General features: G+C 37.9%; 1 protein-coding gene across 1 annotated transcript; it reads right to left on the bottom strand.

Annotated features, from left to right (window-relative positions):
* Positions 1 to 375: 375 nt before the first annotated feature.
* On the bottom strand, positions 376 to 12,267 carry clcnk (chloride channel K). The gene is made up of 20 exons (XM_026333484.2): positions 12,154 to 12,267; positions 11,871 to 12,062; positions 10,864 to 10,995; positions 10,652 to 10,780; positions 9,765 to 9,904; positions 9,587 to 9,664; positions 9,290 to 9,365; positions 8,696 to 8,821; positions 7,923 to 8,007; positions 7,517 to 7,618; positions 6,991 to 7,075; positions 6,224 to 6,382; positions 5,444 to 5,513; positions 5,170 to 5,277; positions 4,579 to 4,795; positions 2,396 to 2,529; positions 1,893 to 1,963; positions 1,569 to 1,649; positions 1,302 to 1,388; positions 376 to 1,059 (listed from the first exon to the last, which is right to left on the bottom strand). Exons 2-20 carry the CDS (start codon positions 12,019 to 12,021, stop codon positions 1,021 to 1,023), a joined length of 2,070 nt encoding a protein of 689 aa, XP_026189269.1. The 5' UTR covers positions 12,022 to 12,062; positions 12,154 to 12,267; the 3' UTR covers positions 376 to 1,020.
* Between the last annotated feature and the right edge of the window lie 3,634 nt (positions 12,268 to 15,901).

Raw genomic sequence — 15,901 nt, 5'->3', positions numbered from 1 at the left:
AAACTATTTTTTAAAATGTCTCTATTACAAACACACTGGATAACCACCATGTTTGTTTAGACAAAGGAAACCATAATGATACTAGATTTCTTCCCATATTTGTTAGTAAAGACTTTCCCTTTATCTTTTTTCTTTTAGTTTGTGTACAAGTTCAGCTAAGAACACAATTCTCAGTTTATTTTTATTGGTTTTAATTGTCACACCAGAAACCCTAATTTGGACTGCAATCAAGGTTTAATTAAGCCAAGTGGGAGCCTCATTAGTGAGACGACACTTACTATGTTCCTGATGTGACCGTGAACAATCACTCAGTATGTCACCTTAAATGACTGCATATAGATGTTTTAAATGTATTATGGTAACAACACATTTATTGATTGATTGATTGACTTATTGATTGATTGATTGATTGATTACTTGAAGACACTCCAAGCGAATACTGTGTTGCTCTCAGGGGAACGCGTAACATCTTTAATGTATGATGTGCTTGTGACTTTGTTTTAAATACAACTCTTAAAAGATCTTGTACATTGAAGTTGAATGAGCCACATGCATCACCACATGATGCAACTTGCCAAAGAGGATGTGGTGTGATGGATATGTTGTTTATTTTCAAGATGAAAACCTCTGCATGACCTGTAGTAATGTCAAGAATACCTCACCAGTGCTATTTTATTGTATAAATCTTTTACTGGCTTTTTTTTTGGTCCACAGTGAATATAGTTTTTGGGTAAATGCAATTTTAATATTGCTGTCACAAAGTGCAGTTCACTGAATGAGACTGCTATCTGCTTGTGGACACAATCCTGCTAATTATAATAACAGGCAGAACAGTAAGCTCTGATAAATGGCTCTTAAAGGAGCCTCCAGCTAATTAAACTTTTGTTTGTGTGCAAATATTGTTAAGCTTGAGAAATGGAGCAGTGTTATCTTTATTGTGTCACAAGCTAATCAGACAGATGGATTCACATTTGGTTTAAAAAAGGTCAGTGGTTGTGCTTATTTCTCCTTTAGTGCTGCTTAGATTTCTTTGGCCAAGTCCTCTAATATTCTCTTCATCTGGTGGAAGAAAATAGAGAAACAAAGAGGGAGGGAGAGAGAAAAAGGCTTTGAATTCATGAGCAGCCATTTAGCGTCCTACACCCTGCATAATATTAGCAAATCCATAAAAGGCTGTGTTTCTAACGTGCATACAGACAAGACAAATACCAGCAGATGAATGTACAAAATGAGGTTCTATGTGTCATTAAGATAATATTGAAGATTATATTTATATGTCATATATATTTATAACCTGTTACCTCTGGCCATGTGATAAGCCCGACCAGTCGCCCGCTGTCTGTGACAAACAAAGCCTGGGTGCCAACAAGGCTCAGTATGCTGTGGGCCTGCAAGAGCACAATAATCATCTTTCATCAAGTATTTATGCTAAGCTAAACTAATTGCCTCCTACTCCAACATCATACTTTATGCACAGACGTGACTTTGGTTAAGTCTCAAGAAGAAAGTAAATAAGAGCATTGGCCCAATCATTAAATTTATCACGACTAATGACAAAGTCTACTCACTTCCTGAACAGTGTTGTGAGGTGATAACAGGACAGAGGCTCGGTGAATGCAGCAGACTTCGTCCAAATGTTTCTCCACAGTCTGAAGAACAGCACAAACATTGATATTCAAATCAGATTTCAGTTCTCATTATTATTACTCTGAATTTCCCCCATAGGGGATGAATAAAGTATCTATCTGTCAGTCAGTCAGTCAGCTTTAATATGGATGTACATTGTCATATAATCAGCTTTTACATCAGCCAGCAAACCTGTTAGTGCTTTTTTTGAAACAGTTTTACATCCAGTGTCATAGAGATTGTAAAAACAAAAGTCTGCTTTTTACCTCAGTCTTACAATGACGCAGGAACATCAGAAGCTCTGGTCGCAGAACAAACCCCAGTAAAATCTGTGACTCTTCAATATGAGAGAGGAGAGAAAATCAATTTTCTTTGCCACAGTCACTGGTGAAGTCTAGGGTGTGTGGAGCTCTCTAGTGGGCTTTGCCATTTGTTGAAAACTTTAAAATTTATCCATGTGATTGCTGCTGAAAGGCTCAGCTGGTCAATTTACTGTTTTCTCACACTTGTCAGTTCCTTATCAAGCCACTTTCACACTGCTGAATTGCTAGAGTTTTTGTAACGGTTACAATTTTAATCATTTCTTCTTCTCAGCAGTGAGTCTGTGTGGAGTCATAACTGCATGTTTGACCAGTATGAATCAGACAGTTTCTTAAAGAAGGTCCAAATATTCCATGTTCTCAAAATATATTTGTTTGTTAGACATTTGAGACAGAATATTAATCCGTAGCTATAGACCAGAGTACAATACTGTTAAATATCTGCACACCGTGTGAGTCCACCACAGGGATTTGTGTTTCAGTGCAGCTGTTGACAGCATGCTGAACCTCCACCAGCCCAGCTGTTTTCTGAAGCTGCACTGCTTTTGCTCCTAAAACCTGTCCCACTGGTGTGGAGGGAAGCCTGCAAAAGAGAGTAATCCTGTCATGCCTCCTACAAAAGCACGTGAGATCAAATTCAATTATATATATCTATATATAGATAGAATTCATTGTTTTATGTTGGGTCCACAGATACAATGTTTAATTTTACAACAGATTATTTATAATTTATTGTTTTATTGTTATCAAGGTTGAAGTACTTCCAAAACCTTTCTTGGATTTTAAGAATTCAGGACTGTTATCAGAAGAGTCATGAACAAGAACAAATAATAAACCGTTGTTGTAAAGTTGATATATTATGTGAGCTGGACTCTCAGACACTGCAGTGACTCTGTCAGCATGGTAAAAATATTCAAACCAGCATTAAAACTTTCAGTTATTCCAAAAACATTTTCAAGTGGTTTAAGGGGTTTGGCAGACACAAAAATGATTCATGATGTGTCTGACTTTGTCAGAGGAATACTCAGCCTGAGTGCTGTCAACAAGGAGCTTTCCTCCTAAATGCAGGCTCTTATTAGGGGCTGAAATCCATTCTTAGTAGGAGACAGTTGAGAAAGAAAGAACCGCAAATAGGCCAGTAACTCCTGTCACCACTGTAGCATAGAGATACCAATCTGTTCAGGAAATGTGTTCATTTAATTTGACTTACATCTTGATTACATTTCTTATCAGACTCATGTCACACTTCATTAAAAATAATTCAACAATTTAACCACACAATCCATGTAAGCTTCAGCTAAACAGCAGTCAGTCAGGGTTTTGTCTTTACTCAGAGCTTTCAGCAGATAATCACTCATCCCAGAATATCTGGTGAGACAAATTTATGATCAGAATTTAATTGTCACGTATCTCCTTTTGGTACCTCACCAGGAGATCAATCTGCTTTGTGCTATTCATAGACATGATAGTGGATTCTTTTAATGTATGTTGTGGTCTATAGACTCCTATACTTTACATTAAAAGACTACAAGAAGAAACAGAACTATTGGATAGAAAAGTTTTTTTTACTTGTCTATTCACATTGGCTATTTATATTTACGTGTTGTAATGGAAAAAAACAGCCATTGTAAGTAAGTGGGCTAATCTTGTGGCAGGTGTACTGTTGTCAAAATATGAATTTCTGTGAGAAATAACTTCAATGGGTGTGAGAAATTGTTTTCAAAGTAAAAATGTTCACATACTCTGCAGGGGTTCGTTTTTTCCCTATTCATGCTATTGTCAGGCTTTACTCACTTGGAGAACAAACTGAGAATAACAGATAAGGAAGGTTGATGGGATTCTTGATCAATACCAATTACTCATTAATTGCTTGACTGGCTGCTTTTGAGCTGGAAAAAAATAGTGAATCCATCTGTCAAGCATGAAGAATCACAGGACATTTCAACCTTAAAGTTTTTAGCTTGCTTACTCTGTTGTGAAAATGTCAATTAGTTGTGTTGATCCAGATGACACACAGGAATTGTAATCTGCAATCTTTGCTATCTTCATAGTGTGAGAAAGATGTTTGTGGCTCAGGCCTATTTCTTCATGAACACATATGGATAATTTTACACAAGGCTAATTTATTCCACTGGTCCAAAAATAATTTGTTTTTTCTTATGATTTCTGAGAAATGTGTTTGCTTCATTTTTTCTTTCTAAAATAATAATTTTAGGACCATTTAATTTTGTTTTTTAGCTTTTAAAGTTGCCAGCTACTTTTTAGTTTGAACATGTTGATGCTCTTATTATTGACCAGCTGACTACAGAGATAGTGGTCCCATAACCTGATGTATTCTTTAATCCAGTTGTGGGCAATCCATATTAATTGAGGGCCATGTGCTGCTTGTTTTCCAACTATCCCTGCCCTATACATTGCTGATTACCTGGATCAGGTGTGCTCTGTGGTAGCTGGAAGGGACCATCTCAGCTGAGGGTGGAGTGGTTTTCTAATTGTTACCTTCCAGCTTCTGATTGAGTGAACAATCAGATTTAGGGATTCAGCAGTGAGTAGGGCAGGGACAATGGGAAAACAAGTAGGGCTGAGCCCTCGAGGAACATGGGATGCCTGCCCCTGCTTTTTTTTTTCTTACCAAGGACATGCCTTCTTAAGAGAGGGCAGGTGTGGGAGCCTCTTGCTGATGGAGATGGCATCATAAAAAGATGGCCGGTGGCCAGAGCGAGACCTGGCATTTGCCAGCACAGTGGCAATGAGGGCAGGCACAGCATGGCTAAACTGGCCAGTAAGCTCTATAGCCAAAAGAGCTGGGGACAAGGTGTGTGTAACGGCACCGGAAAAAGCTGCAGCACCTACAACACAGAAAACTTATTAAGGTAATACTGAGAAAAATGTTGTTCTGACTATGTTGATGCAAATCAGTCATTATTTCATGAGACTTTATCACACATAAGATACATGGCTGAATTAATCAGTCTTGATTGATATACAGTGCAGGTCAATCACTGTTTTCTACCTATGATATGATATGATGCCATTTGATCAATAACATTTGTACTTTATTTTTGATCAGTTCTACCCTGGATGTCTGTGGCAATCTCTGAACCCAGGTTATATATAATATACAATCTTCAGGCAGATAGAAGAAAAATATAAACACTGTGTATAGGTAAGACATGTAATTTGCCACAGTATATGAACACCAAAAAGCAGTTTTTTTCCCTACCAGCCAGTGCATAGCCCCCAGGATTTATAGAAGCCCACTGCTGGCCTGAAGTCAATCCAGACAACACATAAGCTCCCCCTTCTCCAAACAAACGGCCCAAAGCTGCCCCTGGAAAACAGAAATTAAAAAAACACATCAAAAGAGTTTCTTCATTTTTAAATTTCAGTTTACATTAGCAGAAAAAAAAGCTGGTGAGATGATCTTCTTAAATTACAACTTGTGTCATTCAGGTATTCTGCAAAACAAGCTTGCCAAGTTGTTTCCCTTTACTCACCATAGACAAAGACTGGCATGAAGCATCCAGCTGGCACAGGCAGAGTGCAGGCAAGGACCAGCATCCACATCTCAGAGTCAACAACACAGACAGACTGTCAAATCTCTGGAACATCTGAAGAGCCATAACAGCTCTAGTAGCACATGTAGCACAGCAGATGAGTCACTGTCAGTCTGTGTGCAGGAAACTGGTTGCACTGCTCTCAAATCAGGTTTGCACAAATAAATATTGAATCATGCTCATTTACATTCCACATTTGCAAGTGGTAATGGAAAAATATGTCATAGTTAAGTGGTTCCTACTGAGCGTGTCCTGGGAAAGTGAATTTCCCACAAAGCTTAATGCATTGGAGATGCTTTACATTGAATAAGAAACTATTTTTGTGAAATGACAAGTAAGGTTTTTCTTCCACTTGGTGCACAAATGGAGATTGGATATGTGCGTGATTTACTGAGCTCTTGATGAATACCAGTGACTCAGCTGGACATTTTTTGACTGCTGAGATTTCTTGCTGTCAACAATTGCAAAACTCATCCCTCCACCTGCAGGATTTCTGTAAGTAACATCAGGTATCACAAGATATTTCAGCCTTAAAGGTTAAACAGATTTTAACTCACATACTCCATTATGAAAAGGTCAGTTACTGTATGTCAATTAGGGGTCACTGTGACCCCAGCAAGTCACTAACCAAACCTGGTGCTTTGTTTGAGTCCTGTTGGTTATCAGTGCAGGCTGACAGCCATATAAAGACTCTCTAATTTGCCTTTGCAGTCTTTGTACCTTCATGAGCAGAAAGAAGGTCAAAGTCATGTAGACAGAACTCCCTGATGAACTCCACTCTAGCCAAGGCTTGGGGTCCACTTGCACTGAGGCATTATGGGATTCAGAGGTCCACTGCCTGCCATCTAATAAAGAGGTGAGGAGTTGCTTCATGGTGTACTGTAAAGTAGATTATATATTCAGGTTATTTTCTGAAAAACAAAAATGTTAGTGTGAAACAAAAACTCAACATTGACGGATTCAGTAGCATTATATTGTACTATTCTTTTTGTCAACAAATCTCGTTTGCCTGTGTCTCGGTTCCTTATGATAAGTACAGAAGTCAACAGCAAAGCTATTGGCTCAGTGAGATTGTACATAGGGCCATCTTAACAATGACAGTGCAGATGGTGATATTCAAAGGTAATATTCAGCAATTTAGCTATTAGCATTTTAGCCCCTAATTAGCAGTAATCAAAAAGTACGGCTAAGTTTGGTGCAACAGTTGTCAAGATATTTTAGTCTGATCCACATTTGTGCAACAAGGACAAAAGAAGCGACCAGACCGATTTTGGCAGCCGTATTTTAGTAATAATGTAATAATAACTGAATACAGTTAATTTTTGTATATATTATTTGAATGTTCATATTCAGTTGTATTTGTTGACATGGGTGAAGAATTTCAATTATAACAATTTTAGAAACACAAAATATCCAGTATGGCTCCAGGTCAATGATCATGTATGTAATGATTGAAGACTGGGCCTTTGAATGCTCTTGGGTCCCACCTTAGAAGCCATATATTGACCAGCAAAGTGAGGAAACGTCACAGAGGCCAGGAGGAAGGCCACCATGCCTGAATATAGAGCCTTCCTGCACAGAGGTGTTCATAAACACACACACCACAGTTATAATGTCCCTCTTGTTTAGATAATCCAAATGCAAACTGAAAACGTTTTGATCAGTTGACTGCTCTGTGTGACCTCACATATTATTATAAGCATTATTAGGTTCACATAATTTCACACAGACACTCATAGATCTATCACTAGGGATTATTAAAATGTGACTTTAAAGATCCTGCACAAATTTCTAATGTTGTTTACAGTCGCAAAAAATATGCAAGATAAAAAAGAACCAAAAACTGGATTTTGCATTAACCTTATGAGAACATACATGTTTTAGGACACTGGCCCATCAGCCTGTTGGAACTAACAATCCATCTAAAATCTATCTTATGAGTCTGTCTTACATGAGTCTTGGCTGGTGATTCAGCACGATATGGCTTTCCAGTTGTAAGGATTTAGCTCTTACTCTGTTGTCAGCCACTTGATGAAGATTGGGTTTGTTTTGATGACTTGTAGGATCCATCGATGGCAGAAGAGATAACAGCAGCTCACAGCTCCACATAGTAACCTGTTTCCAGACAGAAAGCCGACCGAATCCACAATGAGAGACAAGAGGTTTATTTCAACCCAGGCAGCAATAGACAATCAGAAGTAATTAGTCTTCAGGGGAAGTCATGAGGAAGAGGAGAAGGAGGTTAGGAAATGCTTGAATGAATGGAAAAACTGAATGCTAATTAAGATACAACAGAACTGGGCAAAGCTTTACATTGTGATTGATAGCTGAACACAAAATGTCAGTATTTATGGGTAAGGCAGAGACAAATAGAGGACTTTTTTTTTTAACTATGCAGATGCTGTAAAAATTAACCTACCCCAAAAGGGCAAACAGCACAATCTCCAGTGGGTAGAAAGGTAAAGCTGTAGGGAAATTAGTTTTGAACAATACCTGAAGAGTCTCTGTGGACAGAAAACACATTGCAGTTATACCTCTAATTTCTCCCACAGCCCTTCAAAATCTAATCTTCCTTCAGTTTATTGCTTTGAGGTTTTATTGAAATGTACTGTCTGGCAGCTTAAATATTTCTTCAATATTTATATAATGAAGCGTTATATAATATAATACATGCCTTAGCCAAATGGTGAAAACTAGCCCAAAACCATCCACTCATCCATCCATTATCTACCACTTATTCTGGCGCACCCAGGGTTAGAGCCAAACCCACTTGACGTTGGTCGAGAGGCAGGCTCCATCCTGGACTGATCACCCTTCTATCACAGGGGCTGACACACGGAGACAGACAAACACTCACACTCACATTCACATGTATGGGAAATTTAGAGTTGCCACTTAACCTCACCCCAAAACTCCACACAGAAACTCCTCATGACTGAACAAGGTTCAAACCCCAAACCTTCTTGCTGTGAGGCGACAGTGCTAACCAAAGTACTGCTGTTCCACCATAGCCCAAAACTAAAAGTATATGAAAGGATGTGGTAAGGTGTGTCCATTTACTTTTGACTATACAGTGTAGTTGGTGTGTGAATAGATACTTCTTCAATGTAATCTTAGGCCTTAGGTGATGTCAATAGGTTTTATGTTCCTTTTGTCTTAGATCCAGATGTCAGAATTAAAGGTGTCTATTACCTCCATCTCCACTCCACACAGAAAAGAGGTGGAAGGTTAAAGCCCCGCAGGCAGTTGAGAAGAAACATGGGACATAATGCTTCACAGCAAAGTGAGAGGACATCACCTCCACACTGAACAACACACCTACAGGAGCAGAGGGGGAAGAGATGAGAGGTCATAATGTCACTTCAGGTCTAAGCCTTAATAATTGACAAAACAATGCAACAGATCCTGTAGTTTTGCTGCCTGCATGATTGGGAAAAAAGTAAGTTTAGTAAATGTTTTATGCAAATTGTGACATTTTCAATTTCTCTTACAGTTTCAGTGCAAATGGACTTTGAATCTGAGGTGCTGATCCCCCAACAAGGTTGCAAAAATGAAACAGTGATGAGAGGATCAAAATATTGGAAAGGGGCTGAAAGGAAGCAGAGGTGAGAAAAAAGCATAAAATATATAAAGATTATGGAGAAGCAGAGGTGTAAAAGAGAAGAGAAAATGTGAAGATGACGAGGGAAAATCAAAAGTGGTAATGCATTAACCACAAAGTGTGAGAAGGACAGATATAGTGAAAGTAGATGCATTAAAAAGCATGGATTTTTCTTGCTCTCTCACCACTCACGGGCGCTCCAAAGCAGCTGGCCACTCCGACTGCAGCAGCTACGACCATCATCTCTCCAGCTGCTTTGTCCTTAAAGAGAATGATTCTATAATGTCGTGTCTTAAATGAGCTAGACAAGCCTAAAAAAACTCCACTGCAGTGTTTAGAGATAATTCTATGTGGGTTTGTCACTCTAAGTGATACCCTGCATTGATACACCATTGTCATTTGATCTATTGTTAATGTGCAGTACCAACATGGATTTGTACAGCTTTAGGATTTAAGAAGTAAAATAAGTACTGTGGTTTTACCTTCTTATTAGTTTGAACAAGACTGCACAGTTTGCTCAGGTATGCCCCCACCATAGTAGAAAGATGCACAAATGGACCCTGATGTTAAGAGACAAATATAGAAAACCGATCACAGCTCTTGATGAAGCAGGTGACATAAGATTCTATCTACAAACAAGTACATTGAGAAGTCTCTCACCACTTTGCCCAGGAAAATAGTGCTGCCAGCTGCCAGTGTACAGATCAGGCCCACGTACTTGGTGAACAAATTAGTAACAGATAAGTAATGAGGCATCTCAAAGCCGGCCAGCATGGCTCTAACCTCTGGAATCCCTGAGCCTGTAGAGAAATGAAGAAATGGGACAAGATGCTTTGGGAAAACCCAGAAGTGGTAAAATAATCAAGTTCAAAATGACACAGGAATAATTCAGCATAATTTAATAGACAAGGGGATGGAAAGGACTTCTGTTTTCAGATCCTGTCACATAAATTATTTTCCTTTCGGGGCTGCTATGCCAGTTTTTCTCATAGTAGTGTCTACAAAGCAGTGGCATGTACCAGTGCAGGCTAAAATTCTAAACTCAACGCTGACTGGGGCAGGGGACCGATGAATCTAAGGTTGAATTGTTTGAGAAGAACACACAGCTCTATAAATGGCATAGAAAGGGCAGAGCATACCAATATGAAAACATCATCTCAAAGGTGAAGTACAGTGGAGCTGAGGAACAATTTTCATGATTTGTGGCTGCTATGCTGCCTCTGGGCCTGGACAAAGTACCATTATCAAGGGCAACATGAATTTTAAAGGTTACCTAGTTTTCTTACAGGATATTTTTTTCATTAGCTCTTCTCCTGTCACTAAATGCATATGAATAAGAAATGTGAAGCCACTGTTAGTTGTTCGCCCTCTGGTGGCTGGTTGGTATCAAACCCTTCGCCCTTCAAGTTAGCAGATGAGACCTTTTCCTGAAAATTCCCTTTATCCCCTTATTGTCTTATTTGTGGTATTAACTTGGATGAAATATTCTGTTATGTCACACACAAATATATGTAAAGTTGACTTGTACACTGTATATTTAAACAGACCTGTGGAAAAGGGACAGATGCTGTGAGAGAATGATGATCCAACAACACAGATGCATGATGGGTAAAGAGTCCAACAGAGGAACTGTAGCAGACTGTGCCCCTCCAGCTTCATATAAAGCCACTGATGAGCTACAAGTCAAGGTAAAGAGACATTAATGTCTCGGTTTTTGCTATATGTTTGCTTACGTGTGTGTGTGGGTGTTTGTGTTTACCTCTCAGCAGTTTTGATACACTGAGGTCCATGAGGAAGCTGAGGAAGCCTGTCAAAATGCCTAGAGCAGCATAACCATACCACTCCATCCCACACACCGCTCCCAAACAGCACCTCAGCTTCAGCAGCCACTCTGTGGACACAAAACGTAGGTTAACCTTCTTTTGGTTTCATTTGTGTGACATCAAAACACAAATGCATTAAAGTGAAATATAATTTATGGATATGGTCTGTAAGGACATAGAGGGGCATTTTTAGCAAGTTGGAACCTGACTAGAGAACAAGTTAAATTAAATTTATTTGAAGTGCCAACTATCACATACTGTAAGATATCGTAATGGGACTTAGATGAGTAGAATCTGAACTAAACAAAAAGAACAATGGACACACTTGCAGGCCTTTATAAGTATTAGGCCCGAAGAGACCATTCAGAGGGAGCTGTGGTCAGCGATTGAAAACAAAAAGGTCTACAAGAAGATTTCTCAGTGGAGAGAAAGAAAACAATATTATGACATTATTAGTGGCAAAAAAACACAAGGAAGAACCAACTACCAAAGCCTCTGGGTTGTTAGATTCCTGCAGTGGAAACACTAACACTTTAACTAGCTCCATGTAAGATGGTCATACAAAGAGTATACTGACCAGGAAAAAAACCTGGACCAAATGGAGGATAATTAATAGCTTTCTATAACTGAAATAACAATAATATGTAAAAAATGTTATGTGAAGCTCAAATTATTTACAGAGTAATCAGCATAAGAGTAACTTTTCATAATTAAATATGGGTAATGAATATGAATGAAATATAAAAATCTGTCAGTATTGAGAATAACAGTCACAATACCAATTCCAGTAACTTTGAATACAGAAAATACATATTAAATGGCATTAGATGTTATCACAAAAATGTTCAAACTCTTAACTGTCTTCTGTGATATCACAAGCTCCTCTGTGTATCGATCTGGTCAGTATTAATCACATTCTCACGATTTTCTACTTAAATCTGACCTTTAACAATTGCACGGGGCCGTTGGTATGGTTTCCATGAATCAGAAAGGAGTGGACTCTTATTATGAGATGTCTCCAATTGATTTTCTTCCTCTTGGCAGTTGTTCTCTGTGTTTCTTTCACTCCTAGGAGTCTCATCCAGGTTTTTCATTTTGTCTTGAAATATTTGTCTTATTAGTACAGTTTTACAATCTGCACGAATAAAGACAAAATATATATGAATAAACAGATGCTGGCTGTTGTTGCTATAGATGTGCAAAAACACAAAAACAAGTAGACTTACCTTGGACGTGTAATTTCTGTCTGTGTGGTTATATAATTTTGAGTTGGTAGCCCAAGTGACCTCTGCTAAAGTACGAGCTTAGAGGTGATGGAGCAGTCATGGTTGAAAGAGTAGCTAATATTAACTTTTTGGAGGAACATTGGTAAATGCCCTTCATCTGTCTGGAATGAACAATACAATTTAAATGTATGGGAGAGAACATTTTCATGTTGCTCAGCTTTTAAAAAGACTTATTGATTTCAAACACACTAAAAAAACAATGTCATTAATCTGTCCATTTTCTTTACTGCTAATTGTAACAGAGCTGTAAAATATGTAGAAAATAAGTTGTATTAAAACCAAAGGAAAGACCCTGAATATAATATTGCTGTGTTAAAAAAATTGCAGCTGCCTCATGTCTTCATACATGTGCAAAGGGTGAATTATAGTTAATAGTTAATAGTTACGCTATGCTTTTACTGTACACCGTCTTAAAAGCCACAGGAAGCTCCCAGTTACTTTGTAAAATTTCCTTTCATACTAATCTAATGTTGATATTGTAGTGAAAATAACCTACATCCGATATTATTTTAATAACATTTTACATAATCAGATTGCTTTCAGTGAATATGGGCTTTATGCAGGTTTTTCTTTCATTTTTTTTACTTTTTGTTGACACCACAATTAGCTCATCCAGGTTTCTCAGAGGACGGAGCATTTTGGAAAATGTGGTCTAAGGTCTAAATAATAATTAGATAATATGAATAATAATCGATATATAAAGATGATGAGGATGAAACTGTAAAAAATCAGCATTTACTGTCCACAGTACCTTGCGTGTAACTTGAATGTGTTAAAAGAACATTTTTATTATCTAATCCTTAACTGGACAGGTGAATTGTAAATTGTAGTTTAAGACATGTGCCAGCCTGTTTGTGGGCATGTTGTAATCAAAAAAATGTTACGAAGACAGTAAAAACAAGAATGTCACATCACAGAGCTTTATTTATGGTCTGCTGTCACGAATCAGCAAACAAATTTATCAGCGTCAGTAGTGGCATTAAAGCTGTTAACAGTGTTCCAGAGCAGTACTGTACTATGACAGAGATAAAAAGGGGAGAGGCGATGCTCGGAGTAGAAAAAGTCTTTCTAATGCCCCTGGGGCAGCTGCTGGAGTGAGATATTTTTTGACTAAAATTGAAAAAGTGATGTGTTAAAATCTGCCAGTAAAATCTAAATGATCTTTCAGTACATTAGCCATGATGATGATAATGTGGTTAGAAGAAAATTGAGTTTGCATTAAGTTTGTCCTAAATCTGTTGTTTAATAGTTTGTTTAAATGAATGAATTTGTTTTGGTTTTTCCTTCGTAGAGAGAAAGGCAAACCAGAAACCAACACAAACGTGTCTATTAGGTTTTAGAAACAAAGTGGTGAATTAGATGAGGTGTTCAGCATGATTTACAGCACTGATGGATGTAAACAGTTGACTGCTATGATGTTTCTTATGTCAGTGATTGGCTTCAAAGACCATCATTAGAAAATTGCCCATAAAAACATTCAACACGAAACAATAATTATGATCCTCTAGATGTCCGACACATTGAAGGAGAACAAGGTTTACTCTCTGAATTTCATCAGCCTGCTCAAGGTCAAGGTAATCATTGTTCAGGTCAGACACACACACACACACACACACACACACACACATCCAGCCACACACACACACACACACACACACACACACAAAGACATTAAATTAGCCCTTAGTTAATGTTTACTTTCCTTAGTTTCTCCTCCTTTTTAGACTTTCATTTAGCACTTGTGTTATTTTAGAGGTCTGCACAGTGAGCATCATTCACACGGACACACACCTGTATAGGCTACACAATGAAAATATAAACTGTTTCTTTGAGCATAAAAACACGTTTCCATGGGAACAGCGCACTAAGGGGATGAGGCAACCATAATTTATTTTCCTCTCTAATGAACATCATCATCAAGAAGTTTCTACTTTGGCAAATAAGAAAATGAGCAAATCAAATGATGTAACTGTCACATCCAAATTTGATGAACAGGAATACTTTTACAAAGACTTAAATCTAATGTGTTATTTCAGTGAAACGCTAAAGTCAAGTTAAAGTCAATGTTTTTATGGAATGGAAAATCCTTTGAAATACAAAACTGTGATTAGCTGAAGGTTAAAGTATTATCACAACAATATTTCAATGAAAAGAGAACATAGAGCAAAACCCTTTTGAGATTCATTTGTATTATTAGTAATTCTAACAAATTCAGTGCTATCTCATCTAAATCCAGTGGTTTGTAATGCAATGAGATCATACAAATTCCACATAGAAAAGCCCCATGTCTGAATCCCATTTGAACCCAGGACCTTTTGGCTGTGAAGCAGTAGTGCTCACCACCACACCATCGTGCACCCCAGTCAACAAAAATTCAACAAAAATTTAAAATGTTTGTTCTTAAATGTCTAGATTGAATTGACTAGATTTACATACAGTGTGTACACATCCAGTAAATACACACTATTTATGCCATCAGTTTAAGGCAGGCGTATCGTTTTAAATGAAATTATTTGTGTAAGTGGTCAAAAATAGTGTTTTCTGTAAAAGGACAAGTTTATTTTAGAGGGTTTCCATGTGGAGACCAGTGAAACCAGTGGATGGAGCTCCCAGTCTTCTGTTGCATGTAAGTTAGCACAAGAAAAATGACCGTCCAGCTTAGCCACACTTTCTCTCTTTAACATTATATAATACACAGCAGCTGAAATAGACACAACCCAGACACAGTGTTGTGTGTGTGGTAAGATAGGAATGCACACACAAACACACACATATAGAGGTGACTCACTGTCGCTGGAGGACAACATGGATTACTGGCTATTGGATCAGAGCCACTCGCTCCCAGTCTGTTATCATTCTTGTTTGACACTCTTACAATTCCTGTGTTCCAGGCCCGATCCATGAAGTTACTATTAGTGATACTTTAACTTTTTTATTTATTAGTGAACCTCATGTTTATCTTTTTCTTACATTTTGTCTCCATCTTTGGTACTGATATAATCACAGGACATTATTGTTATTATAACTTTATTTACCCGAGTTTTAACCTCACAAAACAACATTTACAGTCTTTACATGTTTATCTGCAGTCTCTTTGACCTACATATGTTAAGACCTTAGGGTGGTGATCACACAACAGCCATTCTTTGAAGTTGCCAAGGTGCTATGGTTCATCAAGATCTCCAACACAGGTTCATCAAAACCTTCTTCACATTCCCAGATCCAGAAGAGAACTGCATAGTGTTTGAATCATAATTAGATTCTATTAATTATTGATACCACCTTCTTTACAGTGAGTGCATGAAAGGTAATCGTCATTTAAACAACATAAAGTTGATTGTTGACCTACTTTCATATTATAGACTGCCACAGTGCTATGCTGTCTGTTGATGATTCAGGCTTGGAGGCAGTGCCTGGGTGTCTTGAATGCAACAAGCATCAATGCCCCTCCCATCCTTTATTTTCAGTTTATTCATCTTTCCATGTCTATCTCCCGTGACATCGTCTCATCTTTTTCCCTCTCTCCCACTCCACATTGATCTTGTTAAGTGGGGTGTGGCCCAGGAATCAGGCTGACTTTTAATTTGTAGACACTCCTATGAATTATTTTCAAATTTTTGAACTGTGCGTCAGCATCTGAGGGTAGATTGGACAAATGCCTAAAAACGTTGATGCAAGAGGATGGAAC

Source organism: Mastacembelus armatus, chromosome 7 (genome assembly GCF_900324485.2).
Source record: "Mastacembelus armatus chromosome 7, fMasArm1.2, whole genome shotgun sequence".
In the NCBI taxonomy this organism is placed as follows: domain Eukaryota; kingdom Metazoa; phylum Chordata; class Actinopteri; order Synbranchiformes; family Mastacembelidae; genus Mastacembelus; species Mastacembelus armatus.
This window is presented reverse-complemented; position numbering and strand designations above follow the sequence as displayed.